This window comes from Podarcis cretensis (assembly GCF_951804945.1).
Source record: "Podarcis cretensis genome assembly, chromosome: 14".
NCBI classification, from domain to species: Eukaryota; Metazoa; Chordata; class Lepidosauria; order Squamata; family Lacertidae; genus Podarcis; species Podarcis cretensis.
Window position 1 is genome coordinate 31,920,358 of NC_137183.1, and position 16,767 is coordinate 31,937,124.

Consider the following 16,767-nt stretch of genomic DNA (forward strand, 5'->3'; position numbering starts at 1 on the left):
AGGGACCCAAAACTCACCTATCTAGTCCCAACACCCTGATATGTTGCCACTTATGAAAGCAGATGGAAGTCCAAGGTGTGTGTGTGTGTGTGAGAGAGAGAGAGAGAGAGAGAGAGAGAGAGAGAGAGAGTGTCTAAGGTGCAGAAGGAGGGAAGTCGTTTCAGAGGAGAGTAAGAATCGGCAAAAGCAGAACGGCTGGAGCAGCTTTTGGCAACTTGGGAGTCCTTCAGATGTTCTGGACCGCAACTCCCATCAGCTCCAGCATCCCAGGGCTATGATGGCTGGGACTGATGGGAGTTGTAGTTCAACTCAGCTTGAGAGCCCCAGGCTCGGGTAGAAACTGTAGGGTTGCCATCAAGGCCCATTATAATACAGGATTGCCCTGTAATTCAATGTCAAGTGCTAAGTCCTGTATTGATGCAGTTCTCTCCTGCATTTCAGGTCTTTCCTCTCTGACTTCCTCTCTGTGTGCCAAGTTAGGGATCCTCTACAAATGCTTTTGTTTGAATGGAAGTAGGAAATGGCATGTGTTTAAGCTCTGGGTAGCCAAGCACAGACAGATTTACAAATTCGTGTGTGTGTGTGTGTGTGTGTGTGTGCGTGTGTGACGAATTGCAGAAGGGCCATCCTGTTTGGCTGCAATAAATTGCAATGGATTGTTCTGAAGTCACTTTAAAAAACAAAACCACACACAAATGTCCCCCAACTGCCCCACCCTGCCCTCTCCTGTATTTTGCAAAAACAAAGGTAGGAACCCTAGACTCAGAAAAGCAGGGTGCTTGGGGGTGCAATGAAGATCTGCAAAGGTGTGGCTTGTGTTACAGGCAGACATGGGTTGCAATGTGAGGTGTAGCATGACTTGAGTGAGGTGTGAGCCGCGGAGTGCAAATGCTTCCCTTTCACCTGTTGAGAACCATTTTAGTGTTTGTTTTAGCACCGCTGCCTCCCATCTCCTCCCTCCTCCTCTCCCCCTCCCATCAGCCCCCCTCCTCCCCAGCGTGTGGCTCTTTTTCACAAGGGGGACAAACATCCCTGTCCGATAAACGGGTGGACCAGAAAAGTTTTGTTCTTGTTTGCTGAGCCAAGCTAGGGACTCTTCAGGGCAGCGGGGCTTTAGCACTTTCAAGCCCCATCCATGTGGCCAGAGAACACAAATGGAGATGCACACAGGATTTGCCTGCATGGTGGTTTATTTGGGCCAGCAGAGGAGCCCTGCAGTGCTGGATCAGGCCAGTGGCCCATTCTAGCCCAGGCTCCTGTTTTCACAGCGGCCGGCCAGGTGACCCCAATGGAAGTCCACAAGCAGGACCCGAGAGCAGCAGGAACTCTCCCACCCCACTCTCATGCATTTCTGATTTTCAGCAATTGGTGTTTGGAAACAGTGCTGGCTCTGGCTGCGGTTTGTAAGCTGCTTTGGGAGATAGATAGATAGATAGATAGATAGATAGATAGATAGATAGATAGATGTAAAGGTAAAGGGACCCCTGACCATTAGGTCCAGTCGTGACCGACTCTGGGGTTGCAGCACTCATCTCGCTTTATTGGCCGAGGGAGCCAGTGTACAGCTTCCGGGTCATGTGGCCAGCATGATTAAGCCGCTTCTGGCGAACCAGAGCAGCGCACGGAAACGCCATTTACCTTCCCGCCGGAGTGGTACCTATTTATCTACTTGCACTTTGATGTGCTTTTGAACTTCTAGGTGGGCAGGAGCAGGGACCGAGCAACAGGAGCTCACCCTGTCGCGAGGATTTGAACCACCGACCTTCTGATCGGCAAGTCCTAGGCTCTGTGGTTTAACCCACAGCGCCACCCGCGTCCCAGATAGATAGATAGAAAGATAGGTAAAGGTAAAGGTACCCCTGCCCGTACGGGCCAGTCTTGACAGACTCTGGGGTTGTGCGCCCATCTCACTTAAGAGGCCAGGGGCCAGCGCTGTCCGGAGACACTTCCGGGTCACGTGGCCAGCGTGACATCGCTGCTCTGGCGAGCCAGAGCCGCACACGGAAACGCCGTTTACCTTCCCGCTGGTAAGCGGTCCCTATTTATCTACTTGCACCCGGAGGTGCTTTCGAACTGCTAGGTTGGCAGGCGCTGGGACCGAGCAGCGGGAGCGCACCCCGCCGCAGGGATTCGAACCGCCAACCTTTCGATCGGCAAGCCCTAGGCGCTGAGGCTTTAACCCACAGCGCCACCTGCGTCCCACGAGATAGAAAGATAGATATCAATAAATCACTTTCCTTACCCCCTTGCCCCTACAATAGATCCCTGTGTCTCTTGAGTATTGATTTTTGAATTTTATTGTTATTCATGTTTTTATACTGTATTCTATGCTGCTTTTATAATTAAGTGTTTAAATTTGTTATTAACTGCCCTGAGCCCGGTTTTTGAACTGGGAAGGGCGGGGTATAAATAAAAATTTATTATTATTATTGAGTATGAGATGCTAAGGGCAAAATATAAGGGACAGGCAGCCACTGCCACCTCCTTGCCCTTGAAGCTCACAAAGCGACTGTGGAACTCGCTGCCACTGGAGGCAGGCATGGCCCCCAACTCAGATGGCTTTAAAAGAGGTTTGGACAAATTTGTGGAGGGGTAAGGCTGTTGAGGGCTCTTGGCCAGGATGGCTGTGCTCTGCCTTGACACTTGGGAGGCAGCAATGCTTCTGATTGCCAGTTGCTGGGAACCACAGGAAAGGAGAGGGCTCTGGCATTCGAATCCTGTTTCTCACGGTGACCTGATTGGCACTGTGAGAACAGGATGCTGGGCTAGATGGGCCGCTGACCTGATCCTGCAGGCTCTTCTTCTGGACCTTAGTCTGTGCTGGGGATGGGCAGGGTGGGAGGGTTGCAATGGCTGAGAATAACTCTCTTGAGCGCTGGGCAATAATTGGTGCCCCCGCGGAGGGAGGGGCAGCTTCCGGCAGGCTGACCACCTCCCAAACCCTGGAGATATGGAGGTTGGTTGTGGGGGCAGCTGCCGCCGTTTGTGCCTCCTCCTCTCTGGGTCACACGCAACTTCATGGGATTCTGCTGACTTGCTTTATGTTCTTGCTCTCTTTCCTGTGGTCTTTGGCCCAGAAGGTTCCCGAGGGTCTGACGCCAGCCCGTCCCACTTGTCCCCATCGCCAGGCGCTGGCACACCAGCCCCACCAGAAGAGATCTGGGTGCTTCGCAAACCCTACGCAGGTAAGAGCATCATGAAAGCGCTGATGGATCAGGTCCAGCACTCTGGAGCTGGGGTTCAGTGGCAGAACACCTGCATTGCAATGCAGAAGGTCCCAGGTTCGATCCCCAGCAAAATCCTGGCCAAAATCCTGGAGAGCTGCTGCCAGCCAGTGTAGACAATACTGAGCTAGATGACCCAGTGGTCATAATCATGAGGCAGCAGCTTTCTAAGCTCCTGGGAAGGCCTACAGCTCAGTGGAAGAGCTCCTGCTGTGCTTGCAGAAGGACCCCATTTCAATTCCCAGAGACATCCCCAGGAAGGGCTGGGAATGTCCCCTGCCTGAAACCCCGGAGAGCTGCTGCCAGCCAGTGTGGACAGTATTGAACTAATGGGCCAACGGATTGACTTGGAGTGAAGCAGCTTCCTATGTTCCTGTGGGGGGAGAATGAGATTTCACTGGCAACAGCTGTGTCTGCCATGACACCCGGTCCCTCCACCCTAAGTTTTATTCATTTCTTGCATCTATACCACACCTTTTTTCTCCTTGAGGAGCCTGCTTGGCTTCTCTGCTTGGGGCTCCTTCCTCTAGCTGGCTCACAGTTCCCTTGTATGCGGTGGTCCCGGTGGTCACCCCTGGCTACCAGGCGAGTGTTTAACATGCTGCGGAGTCAAGTCAGGCTCAATATCTTTTTTCTTGCCGCCCCTCTGGGCCTTTAACCGCCTCTCCCCTCCCTGTTGGCTAGGTGGCGACCGCAGCAGTGTGGGCAGCACGGGAAGCGTGGCCAGTGGGCGGAGTTCGGGGAGTGGCCAAAGCACAGGCAGCGGAGGCCACGCCCCCCTCCACCCGGGCTCGGAAGGCGTCAAGGTGAGCTTGCCTATGTTGTCTCTGCATTGCAGGGGTTGGGCTAGATGACCCGCAGGGTCCCTTCCAGCTCTTTTGATTCCATGATTCTCTAAAAGGCTCATGTTCCTCGAAGCATGTTCAGAGGGATGTTATCTTCATCAAGAGAGTCTGAGATCCAAGGATTATCTCCCCTCCCCAAAACAAAACAAAAACCCCCCACATCCTGGCTTCTTTGAATCCCAGCAGTTAAAATTATTATTATTATTCGCATTTATATCCCACTTTTTTTCTCCAAGAAGTTCAAGAGGTTTTCCCCCTCATTTAATCCTCACAACAACCCTGTGATGTAGGGTAGGCTGAAGGACAGTGACTGGTCATGCCCAGTGAGCTTCACGGCTGAGCCGGGATTCGAACCCAGGTCTGCCAGGTCCTAGTCCTTCACTCCGAACCACTACACCACCCTGGCTTCCAAAAACAACCTCAGCTATGTCCCAAGAAAGCTTTCGCCCTTGCAGGTTGAGTTGGGCAGCCTTCCAGAGGATTTGGAATACAGCCTTGCTGGCTGCGGTTGATGGGAGCTGTAGTTCAAAACATTTGGGAGGGGGGTGGGACCAGGTTGGTGAAAATAGCTTTAGATACCATTGGCAGCTTTGCACGTCCTCTGCTGCCCCCTGGTGCCCGCAGCCCACGTTTGTGCACCTCTTCTGACTACTTGGCAAGTTGACCAGGGGCTCATTCCATTCCCTGGAAAAAGTGGGCCAGGAGGAGGAGGAGGGGGAGAGAGAGAGAGAGAGAGAGAGAGAGAGAGAGAGAGAGACTTCCTTGCATTGCCCCCCCTGCCCCCCAAGCCGTTCTTTTTTCTAGATACCGGAAGCCTCTTTTAAAATTTGTGCTGCAAGGCACGCATGCCAAGCAGCCGTGCCATTGTGCCACCTGTTTTCCTTCTTGTACCCAAATGAGTAGCTTTGCCAACAGAGTCTTAGATCTTTTGGGGTGGGGATGAGGGGCTGCCAGTTCCCCCCTGCCTTCCAGGACCCTATTTGCAGTCTCTTTTTTAACAGAGTGTGTGTTTTTCTCACCACCCCCCCCCCCCGCCTGCCATTCCTCAGCTTCTGGCAACCGTCCTTTCCCAGAAGGCGTCTGTGCAAGAATCCGGCGTGGGTGATGGGCCTGCCAAAGCACTGGAGACGCCTGCAGGTGCGTGGATGCTCACAGCTCATCCGCCGGAGCCTTTTTGGGTGTCCCCCCCCCCTTATTTCCTTGAAGAGCTGCAGGGGAACCTTCCGAGCTAAACATGACCCTTCCTCTCTGCTGCTGCCATGCCTTCGCTTGCTTTGGTTAGTAGGGGAAAATTGGGGTGGGGTGGGGTGCTGCTGCCAGGGTGAGGTTGGTAGGGGGGTTGGTGGTGCCTGTGTCCCAAAAAGAGCCCCCCACCCCATAATCTGGCTTCCTGGCTGTCCTCCAACCTCCAGCGAAGGAGCAATCTGGTCCCCGGTTGCTGTTTATCGCTGGCTGGTCTGCCTTTGCCTGCACCCCCCTTCGAAAAAACCAACAACCCATGTATCTGTTTTCTATTTTGAGGGGGCTCTGAGCTTCAGACAGGAGGTCGCCAGGAGGTGGGTCTCGGCAGACCCCCACCCCACCCCTGAGAACGATGGTTCCTGTTCCCTTGTTGGCACGGTGAATCCGGCTTGGTGGCAGTGCGCCTTCAGAAGTGTGACGATGTTCCCGGTCGGGGACCGCGGAGATGGGCAGATGGCGGTTTCCCCCCCTTTTAGCTCTGCCTGCTTCTCAAGGGTGATGTTGCACATGTCCCTTTTCAGGCAGGACTCAGGTGGGAATGCCGAGACAGTTGCGTCCCGGGAGTGTGTGTGTCTGTGTGTGTGTCGCATTTTCAGGTTGATTTTTCCAAAGTGGAATAAGTTTCTCCTCAGCCTCGCTCTGCCACTCAAGTGTGGAGATTCACCAGTCCGCAGAGCTCAAGGTGTGGCTCCAGGGAGGTAATCCAGCATGAGAAAGGGTTGCTTATTATCGCCACTCTGAAAGGGAAGATGCAGTTTCTGGAGTAGAGTCTGTCTTTTTATTTTTGGGGTGGGGGTCGTCAGAGCTAGCACCCGTCAAGAGGCCCAGGCCCCCTACCTGTCTAGCCAAAGATCTCTCTTGGAGTCTTGGGGTGCCTTTCGCCCCCTTGATCCAGATGGATGGGCTGCATGCCTGCTGGCTGAAAGAGAGCGCCGATTCCTCGCTGGGGAGCTTCAAGGTCACCTTGGCTGCCATCTTGGACTGGTTCCACCCCTGCCCCGCTGTGGGGATGCAGGTGCCAGGCCTCTGCTTCTGGGCCAGTGACTTAGCCTTTTGTTTCCAGCTCAGAATTTCTGGGGCTCCCTCTTTCTCTTTAGGTCAAAGGTGAGAAACCTCAGTGCGCCCCCCACTGCCCCCACCCCCTGGACTCCCTGCCTGGCCCTCCGAATTCTCCACAGGATCATCCCTGTCCTCACTCCCCAGGCCAAACCCTTCCCTCTCCCTGCTCCGTTTGCCTGGATGGGACATGTCATAGGGTTGTAGGAAGCTGCCTCTATACAGAGTCAGACCTTTGGCCCATCTAGCTTAGTATTGCCTGCACTGACTGGCAGGGGTTCTCCAGCATTTCAGGCAGGGAGGCTTTCCCCAGTCCTACCTGGAGAAGCCGGGGATTTAACCTGGACCTTCTGCACTCAAAGCAGGCACTCTGGCACTGAGGTGTGGTCCTTTAAGGAATGCAGGAAGCGGTCTTTTACTGCCTCAGGCCATTAGTGCATCCAGCTCAGCGTTGGCGACACTGGCTGCCAGCAGCTCACTGTGCTTTAAGGCAGGGGGTTTTCTACGTGCAAATCAGGCTCCCTTCCGCTAAGCCATTTGTGCCATTATGTTTCCAGGTTTCCCATAGGCACCTGGTTGGCAAAGGTGAGCACAGCATGCTGGACCCCCATTGGCCTGATCCAACAGGCTCTTCTGATGTCATTCTTCCTGATAGGGAGGTGCCTGTGTTTGCGTAGATATAGATAGAAGCCTCTTGACTTTTGCATGGCAGGAATGCAGTCTACTGCACAAAATGAAAACACACATTTGTTGCTGCACCCACTTTTGCCTCTCCCACAGGGCCCCGAGGCTGAAAGATGCCCCCGTCCGTGATACTTGATGCATGGACAGCTGGACACCAACCTTGCCGTTTGCTTTCATGGGAGCTCAAGGGCAATAAATGTCCGGTCTGGCATTCTTATGGCAGAGAGAGAGAGAGAGAGAGAGAGACGCAGCTGGGAGCCACTTTCAAATGTTGCTCAGAGGTTGACAAACCAGGGGCTCTTGATGAGGCCCACTGCTCTCCCAAGATCTGAAATGTGGTGCGCAACCTGGCGTCCTTGCACTTCGCTGCTGGCCTTTGTGTGAAGGGTCCCAGCGAGCCTCTCCGTAATGCTAATCCACCGCCTCCCTGCCTGCTTTTGTTCCAGGTTCTTCTCGGACGCATAGTTTGGGCACCTCATCCTACCCAGGGCAGCCTTACAGCGAGCAGCCAAAGAAAGTGGAGCCCATGTCAGAAGGGAAGGCAAGTCTGAGAAACTCGCTGCTGGGGGCTGGAGTTGTGGTATTGATGGAATAGCGCACGCATGTGGGAAAGTAGCTGGGACACTTCCTAGCAATAGTTTTGAGGAAAAGAGCAGTCCAGGCTTTCTAGGGACTCTTGTCCAGTAATTTGAATTCATTGGTTTGGGTTTTACCAGCACAAGGGCCCACGGCTCGCAAACACACACACCTGTGCTTGTAAAACTCCGAATCACAGAAATTGCAACGCGCTACACGCAGGGAGCTGGTGGCGCGACACTTTGTATATATAAAGAAAGAGAACGGCCCTGTTTATTTCAGGGGTCGCCAGATTTTCTGGGCCAGTGGAATTTTGATAAAGAGCCGCAGGCACCAGTCACAAGATGGCTGCCACAGGGGTGGGACACGCCACAAAATGGCTGCTGTGGGGCTGGCCCAGCGCGAAACAGGAAGCAAGCAGGAAGAGCAAATATTTTTCTGTGTACTGCGGATTTATGAGGGGAAATTTATTGAGACCTTTGCAAGCACCATTGGTTAATTGGTGGACACACCAGCACCCACCAGTGCTGCATTGGTTCATTTAAGCATCTAGCCCTCCCTTTTTCAAGGGTTCAGGGTAGGAAATTTGCAAGTGGATTAAAAATAGCCGTGAATAATTGCTCATCTCCCTGCTGCCAGAGCTCAGAGGCTGTCTACCAGTGGCTATACAAGTTCCAGCTGCAGCTTTATGCCTCCAACTTCATCAATGCTGGGTATGACATCCCTACCATCAGCCGGATGACGCCAGAGGTGAGGGCTGGCAAAGAGGGAGGTGGGAGGGATCTGAGTTTGCCACATGGTGCAATGGCAGGCTCTCTTTCACACAAAGCTCTGGTGTTAGGAGCTGGCTAATTTTACAGGTATGCAATGCATCCCTGCCAAGTAATTTTGTCTTCTATATGTTGTCTGGCAATGGATATTAAGCAACGTAACATATGCTGTGCATTCAATCAGCCTTCTCTCAACCTGGTGCCCTCCAGCTTTTTCTACACAACAACAGCGCCAACTAGCATGCCCAAAACATCTGGAGTGCACCAGGTTGGGGGAAGGCTGGTTTAGATGATAATATATTTTAAAATATAAGAAGTATCAGTTGCACGGTGAAACAATCTTGGATTTCTTCCCTGGTTGCTTGTTCTTGCAAATGTGCCTTACACAGCAGGCCTACAGAATCTCTTCTATCGAGTTTTAGTTCCTTTCCAGCAACACTCTCTCTTTTATGTTAAATGGAAAACTGGGGGAAGACTGTGGGTGGGGGCAGCCAAAATGAGCCTCCTGTTGGCTGGCACCTGGAACACTTGTCTTAGGAGGGAGGAGATGCTGCCACATTCTGTACGCAATTATGATGTTAACTTTGCTTTTGGTCTTTGCCTTCAGTCCACGAGCCATGTTTATCTAGCTGGGTGAATGGACAACTTGGTCGGGTTCAAAGGAACCCTCAAGGCTTTGCCAGTGACCCTCCTGCCTTGATGAGTGATTCTTCGCGGTTCCCACTGATCCCTTTTGGGGGGTTCTGCTTGCTGCTTTTGCGGCACCTAGTAAGAAGTGGCTCTTCTGTTTGTTGTAGGACCTGACTGCCATTGGGGTCACGAAACCAGGACATAGGAAGAAGATTGCTTCAGAGATCAACAGCCTAAATATTCCTGAGTGGCTTCCAGAGTACAAGCCAGTAAGCTTTTTCTTTCTTGCACACAGAGTGGTCACCATCTCAGGCTCATTACCCTGAGGTGGCAACTCCCAGCCTACACCAACCAAGAGAAATTCCAGGGTGTCTCCTGCCACTTTTGGGTCCCCATGTTTGCTTCTGCACTCAGCCTCTCTTAAGTGCTGCTAAGGCACTGCTTTTCTGCAATCAGCTGGAACCAAAATTAAAATTCTGGTCCCATACATTACTTAATATAGCACTGTATTATTATCCAGCAGTTTCTTTCCTCATAGTTAGGATCCAGCTACAATGTTGAAGCAGAAATCAGGAAAGAACCTTGAAACATTAATTAAAAGCTTCCCGTTTATAGTTTCTGCCTTTCCCCCCAGTTCAGTGTAATGCAATGTTACTAATAAATTACCTTCTGGGTTACCCTGAATGTTATACATGTTCTTGTTCCCATGGTGAGGAAGCACTGGGGAAAGAATCTTTAATCACAGCTGGAACTGGTCTGTGACCGTAATAATAAAATTCATTCATTCAATCAATCTTTAATCACTGGAGGAAGCCACTACTAAAGCCTCCATTTGCAGAAATAGAAACTGACAATAAGGGGCAATTAATACAGCTATTTAAGAGGGACTTTATTGTGAATTATTAAACCTGCCGTCCTGTTCTTCAGAAAGCAATAAAAAGGGTGGAAGCTGCAATAAGAAAATGTTTAATTAAAGGTGCATAATCCTCAAAATGGCACAATAGAGCTTCAATAGACAGGCTGGCAATGATCTGGTAACAAGGTACCTTGGATACTCGATAAAACAGATTCCAAAGCATGGCAGCCCAAAGACCGAACTGTTACTGTGGAAACAACCCATGGATTCTGGGAGAAAACAAACTGCACCAAGGTTTGATTTCAGAGCTCTGGTGGTTTCAGTTACGATGTGATTCAGGGAGTGCTGTTTACATACTTTGTCCTCTGTCCCCCCCAGGCTAACTTGGCTCTCTGGCTCTCCATGATTGGGCTGGCACAGTATTACAAGGTCCTGGTGGAAAATGGTTATGAGAACATTGACTTCATCACTGACATCACTTGGGAGGACCTGCAGGAGATCGGCATCACAAAGCTGGGTGAGAAAGGGCAGATTTCCAGCCTGGTTCTGCCATGTCTCTCTCTCTCTGGGCATTTGGGGAGTGAAGGCACTGGGCAGGGGAGTGCAGCATGTCTTGTGATTTTGCATTTGTGCATCCTGGCCACCTACCTACATGCTTTGTTTGTGGGAAGGTGTGGAATTGGCAGGGAGGGTGGCTCAGATTGCCTGGGACATTGCTTTTGCAATGAGAATTTAGTCTGAGCATGGCAGGGATGTCCAGTTGAATGTGTGACACACCAAATCTACAAACTCTCTTACCTGCCCTTTAAAAAAGTCTTCTCTTTTGCCTTATTTAGAAGATGCCATTAAAAAGGAGGACAAATGGAGAAAATGACACAATAAGGATGTTACAGTGGCTGCATTCACACATTATTCTAAGTCGTGGTTTGTTTTAACCATGGTTTGTTCACAGATAAGCAAACCAGCTACCTGGCTTGTGCTACCTGGCTTGTTCTCTCCCCCCCCCCCCCCATGTTTGGGGTTTTTTCCTCAGCTGGTCTTGCCTCTGCAGCTTGGTGAACATTTGGGGTGGGATGACCAAACAACAGTTAAGCAACACTACTGGATTTAAATGTGACACCAAACCATTGTTCAAGCAAGCCCTGCAGTTCACAAGCCCACTACAAAGCATGCCTTCATATTGTGGCTTTGTTGCCAGAAAGAAAACCATGCTTAAGCCTGCTGTATGAGGTTTGGCTGCTCAAACAGACCTTAATCAGGCTAACCAAACTATGGCTTAGAATTACATGCAAAAGAAGCAATTGTGTGTGGAGGGTAAAAGAGAAAGAAAAAAGACTGCAGCTAGACCCATGGACACAGGATCAGGGGTTTTTTTATGGCAGAGGGGGAGTTTGCCTTAAATACCAGGGAAGAGTTAAGTGGCCACATAAAGTTGTTGCTGCTGCTGATGGACAAGCCCAAGCCCAGGAAAAGGCCCCTATCCATCCATGGTGCATTTTGTAGCAAGAGTAAGAGAGATGCCCTCCAGCAGGCAAAAACAAGCTGATTCCTTAACTGGAGAAGGCTTGGCTCAATCCAGTTCATGAATGGTGGTACAAGGCTGGAAAAAAGCAACTCTGTTCCCTGGAGTAAATTATAAGGAATGTTATAAGGACTGAGCTGAGTATTTTCCTACCTGATGAAATAAAAGAAAATATAGAATCGCAAAATCATAGAATTGTAGAGTTGGAAGTGTCCCAAAGGGTTATCTGGTTCAACCCTCTGCAATGTGTCATTTTCCACTGTTGTGGTTTGCAGAGTCTCGGGATTTTGAACAGCCGACTGGGCTTTTTGTGCAAAGAGACAGGCTCCTCTCTCCCCCATGTTCTTTCAGGCCATCAGAAGAAGCTGATGCTAGCAGTGAAGAAGCTGGCGGAGCTGCAGAAGGCCGAGTACGTGTCGGGGACGCTGAAGAAGAAAGGGGCACCACAGTCTCAAGACTCAGTGGCCATAGAACCCCCTCAGCAGGAAGCAGCCGAGTGCCAGTCTCCCAAGATGAAGACCTTCCAGGACAGCGAGCTGAGCAATGAGCTGCAGGTGGCCATGACGGGCACCAGTGAGGAGGGGGGGACAGAAAAGCAGGTCAACCACGTGGGCCACTTTCGCGAAGGGGCGCCGCCCTTCCGGCATTCCTCCCGCCTCGTCCACGAGAACAGCCTGAGTGGGAGAGCGAAGCAGATTAGCAGCTCTCAGGAGCTGCTGGGAGACGGACCCAAAGCCACCAGCACCAGCATGTCCAAAAGCCAGGAGTTCCTGGCCCAGGACGGGAAGGAAGGCCCGGCCACCCTGCCCAAGGAGGTGCGGAGTCTCCGGCACGGACACAGCATCAAGAGAGCCAGCGTGCCGCCAGTTCCCGGAAAGCCCCGGCAATCGTTCCCCCCTTCTGCGGGCCATTACACTCCGCCGCAGACACCCACCAAGCCCCGCCCGTCCTCGCCACAGGCGCTTTCCGTGCCGCACGCCACAGCCAAGGTCAAGCCCACGCCGCAGCTGCTGCCGCAGTCAGACCGCCCCATGTCTCCTCGCTCGCTGCCGCAGTCCCCCACGCACAGGGGCTTTGCTTACGTCATGCCGCAGCCCGTGGAGGGAGACGTCCACACGGCAGGCCCCTTGGCGCAGGCGGTGCCCGTGCTGCCTGTCTCGGTGCCCGTGCTGTGCCTGCCGCCTCAAGCTACAGAGGGGGAAGAAGAGGGAGGCCGGCCGAAGAAGAGGGCTCACAGCCTGAACCGCTACGCCATGTCAGACAGCGAGCAGGAACGGGACGAGCTCCTGGTGCCAGACGCTGTGCCTTACGCCACCGTGCAACGGCGAGTCGGGCGCAGCCACTCGGTGCGGGCACAGTCGGGCGGCGATAAGAACGTCAACCGCAGCCAGTCCTTTGCGGTGCGGCCCAAGAAGAAGGGGCCTCCGCCTCCACCGCCCAAACGCTCCAGTTCGGCCATCTCCAGCACCAACATGACCGATGACTTCACGAAGGAAGGAGAGGAGGGCCTGGAACCGCCCCAGGAGCACCAGCAGAGGCGGGCAAGCGACTTTGGTGGCACAGTGGACACTGGCAGCGCTGGGAGTGTGAAGAGCATCGCTGCCATGTTGGAAATGTCATCCATTGGCGGCGGTGGGAGAGGGCTTGTTCTGCAGAAGCCACCCGGAGCTGGGAAGGGTCCCGACGGCTACTACTTGCAACCCGGCGTCGCGCTGCACCCAGCCAGCCCAGAGCACTCCCGCGTTGCCACCGTCCTGGCCACTGTCAAGCACAAGGATGCCATTGGGCCAGATGGCGAAGTGGTGAACCGCCGGCGCACCATCAGCGGCCCCGTGACGGGGCTGGTTGCCGCAGCTCGCCGTGAGCGTTCCGACAGCATCAAGTCGGAAACGGGCAAAGATGGCGGCCCCGTGGAGCGGCTGCGGGTGGAGCACGGCGGAGGCTCCCCGCAGAACAGCTCTGGCGAGAACATTCCCTTTGCCGAGGAGGGCAACCTGACGATCAAGCAGCGGCCCCGGCAGATGGGGGTCGCCAAGGCTGAAGGTGGAGAGGGCTTGTCGCTGGCCCACCGGCACGGGGACCTCTCCAAGGTGGAGGCCAGTGCCACTCTTAAGAGGAGGATCCGTGCAAAGCAGAGCCAACAGGACAGCGTTAAGTTTATCCTGACCGAGTCGGACACGGTCAAGAGGCGGCCAAAGTCTAAAGACAAGGAGCATGAACTGGCACCGCTGTCTATCTACCAGAACGGCACTGCCACCATCAAGCGCCGGCCGGCCTCCGAGATGAGCGGCGCCGAGGCCACAGCCCTCACTGATCAGCAGGAGAAATGTGACAATACCTCAGCCCAGCTCCCTCCGGAAGGCGAACCCAAGAGGCCTGTCAAGCCGCCGGTTTCGCCCAAGCCGGTCCTTCCCCAGAAAGTCTCTGGGCCTCCCACGCCCACTTCCAAAAAGGTCCCGATTCCTGGCCCCGGCAGTCCAGGTAGGTGTGCCCTGCCATGGGGGGGGGGGGAGAAACCGTAACCTATCTTCTCCCTCAACAGGGAGCCTTCCTGACCCGCTCACCACTTCTCTGCTTCTTCTCATTGCCCTTTTCACTCCCGCCAAGCTGCTTTCAGTGGCTATGGTTGCGGTTGGTGTAACCATATTCTCATGGATGTCTGTGCCGAGGCAGGGAAGTTGCAGGTGTCTGGGGTCAGCAGGCTGGGATGGAGGGAGCTTGGTTTGAGGCTATCGTCTCTGGTGACTGAATGCAGGAGAGGATGCACAGTTTGGTTGTCTTAGACGGCAAATACTTTGCTGATGTGGTAAAGAAAGAATATTAATGATGGAATAAGTTACTACTAGCCATAGTGGCTATACTCTGCTTCCAGCTGTCAGAGTGGGCAATCTTATGACTACCAGTTTATCAAAATCACATAACTGTAGCGTTGGAAAGGACCCCAAGGGCCACCTTCCCCAACTCCCTACAGTGCAGGAATTGGAACTGCAGAAGAGATGGCCATCTAACCTTGGAGAATCACAAGCAGGCAGAATGCTGTGGTACTCAGGTCCTGCTTATGGGCTCCCCTTTGGGGCACCTGGTTGGCCACTGTGAGAACAAGTTACTGGGCTAGATGGGACCCCTTTGGCCTGATCCAACTTCACAGCTCTTCTTACATTCTTACGAGTTAACTGCCTTCCAGAGATCACTGCCATAAGATGTATGGAGGACTAGCAACTTAAAGGTAAAGGACCCCTGACTGTTAGGCCCAGTCGTGGACGACTCTGGGGCTGCGGCGCTCATCTCGCTTTATTGGCCAAGGGAGCCGGCGTACTGCTTCCGGGTCATGTGGCCAGCATGACTAAGCCGCTTCTGGCGAACCAGAGCAGCGCATGGAAATGCCTTTTACCTTCCCGCTGGAGCGGTACCTATTTGTCTACTTGCACTTTGACGTGCTTTCGAACTGCTAGGTTGGCAGGAGCAGGGACCGAGCAACGGGAGCTTACCCCGTTGTGGGGATTCGAACCGCCGACCTTCTGATCAGGAATTCCTAGGCTCTGTGGTTTAACCCACAGCGCCACCTGCGTCCCTTAGTTGGCTTTAAAAGAAGAATAGACAAATTGATTGAGATATAATGCTATAGAAGTCTACTAACCCTGATCACTATGGTGGTACATCCGTGGTTGAAGTCAGTACAGTTGTACCTTGGTTGCTGAATGCCTTGGAACTCCTATGTTTCAGCTCCCAAATGATCGAAAACTGGAAGTGAGTGTTCCGGTTTTCAAACTATTTTCGGAAGCTGAACATCCGGCGTGGCTTCCACAGCTTCCGATTGGCTGCAGGAGCTTCCTGCAGCCAATCGGAAGCCACGCTTTGGTTTCTGAACGTTTTGGAAGTCAAATAGACTTCCAGAACAGATTCCATTCAACTTCCAAGGTACAACTGTATGCTTCTGAATGCCAGTTACCGGAGACTTGAAGGAGTAGGAACTGTTGCGCTCGGGTCCCGCTTTTGGGCTTCTCATCTCATAGGCATCTGCCCAGCCACAGTGAGAAGGGATGCTGGCCTGAATTGGCCTTTGGCTCTGATTATGTTCTTAAGCCTAGAAAGAGATCAGAGTCCTCAGGACCCTGTCTTAGGGAGTCAGGGAGTTGTATCCAATGTTAGTGCTTACTCAGATTAAACTCATTGAAATTAATGGACGTTGACCCAAGTGTGTGGCAGCTGTGAAAAGGGCAAATTGCATGTAAGGAAGTGATGAAGAAGCAACTCTTTTTCTCTTCTCTCGCAGAGGTGAAGCGTGTCCACGGCACCCCACCGCCGCCCATCTCTCCTAAGCCCACACCACCCCCGACGGCGCCCAAGCCTAAGGTCCACGCTGCCCTGCAGTCGGCGAGTGCCAGTTCCACGCCTGCGCCGTCGCCTGCCAAGCAGCTGGCACCCACCATCAAGCCTTCGAGCACGCCTCCCTCACTGTGCTCCAGCCCGGCTAAGCCCTTGTCTCCCGGCGGGGCCCCCCCTCAGACAGTGCCAGTCAAGCCTCCCCGCTCTTCCATGGCTGGGCCGTCGGTGGAGATCGTCAGCACGGAGAGCGTGCACCAGAAGCTGGAGGAGACCAGTGCCTCCCTGGCTGCCGCTCTGCAAGCCGTAGAGGAAAAGATCAAGCAAGAGGATGGGCAAGCAGCAGAGTAAGGGCCTTTACCGGGCTGGGCGAGTGGGGAATGGTGGTGGTGATGGAGGGATGGGAGCAAAACAAAAGTGAAGAGCCAGGGCATGTAAGAGAAAAAGGCTGCTGGAATAGAGGTACTAGGTGGGAGTCAGGGAAGGGTGGCCAGCTAGCCCTCCTGAGTGATCTGCTTCCATTAAAGAGACTCAGAAAAAGCAGCTTTGATTTTCTTTCTTTGGTTTTTCTTTGGTATACTTCCCTGTACAGTGGTACCTCCGGTTAAGTACTTAATTCGTTCCGGAGGTCCGTTCGTAACCTGAAACTGTTCTTAACCTGAAGCACCACTTTAGCCAATGGGGCCTCCTGCTGCCACGCCACCAGCATGTGATTTCTGTTCTCATCCTGAAGCAAAGTTCTTAACCCAAGGTAATATTTCTGGGTTAGCGGAGTCTGTAACCTGAAGCGTATGTAACCCGAGGTACCACTGTATAGGGAAGTTTTTAATGTTTGATGTCTTACTGTGTTTTAATTTGTTGGAAGCTGCCCAGAGTGATTGGGGCAATCTAGTGAGATGGGTGGCATATGAATGAATGAATAATAATAATTATTATTATTTTAAGTGGATGGAGGGCAAGGTACTGTATGTTAATTGATCAATCCATGTGACATGACAGAAGTTTATAAAATGATGTATGGCAACGAAAAAATTGATAG

The 16,767-nt window shown here is 52.7% G+C and overlaps 1 protein-coding gene across 5 annotated transcripts in view; it reads left to right on the forward strand.

Moving 5' to 3' along the window:
- Nucleotides 1-16,767, forward strand: part of CASKIN1 (CASK interacting protein 1) — a 117,493-nt gene that overhangs the window by 94,857 nt on the left and 5,869 nt on the right. For 3 of the 5 annotated variants that reach the window (XM_079952743.1, XM_079952745.1, XM_079952747.1), the window contains 9 exons: nt 3,078-3,185; nt 3,909-4,030; nt 5,119-5,206; nt 7,498-7,592; nt 8,267-8,377; nt 9,195-9,296; nt 10,262-10,400; nt 11,757-13,886; nt 15,679-16,075. In XM_079952743.1, coding sequence (XP_079808869.1) covers nt 3,078-3,185; nt 3,909-4,030; nt 5,119-5,206; nt 7,498-7,592; nt 8,267-8,377; nt 9,195-9,296; nt 10,262-10,400; nt 11,757-13,886; nt 15,679-16,075 — 3,292 coding nt within the window. The remainder of the gene's footprint in view (nt 1-3,077; nt 3,186-3,908; nt 4,031-5,118; nt 5,207-7,497; nt 7,593-8,266; nt 8,378-9,194; nt 9,297-10,261; nt 10,401-11,756; nt 13,887-15,678; nt 16,076-16,767) is intronic. The other 2 variants (XM_079952744.1, XM_079952746.1) reach the window with 1 other exon arrangement.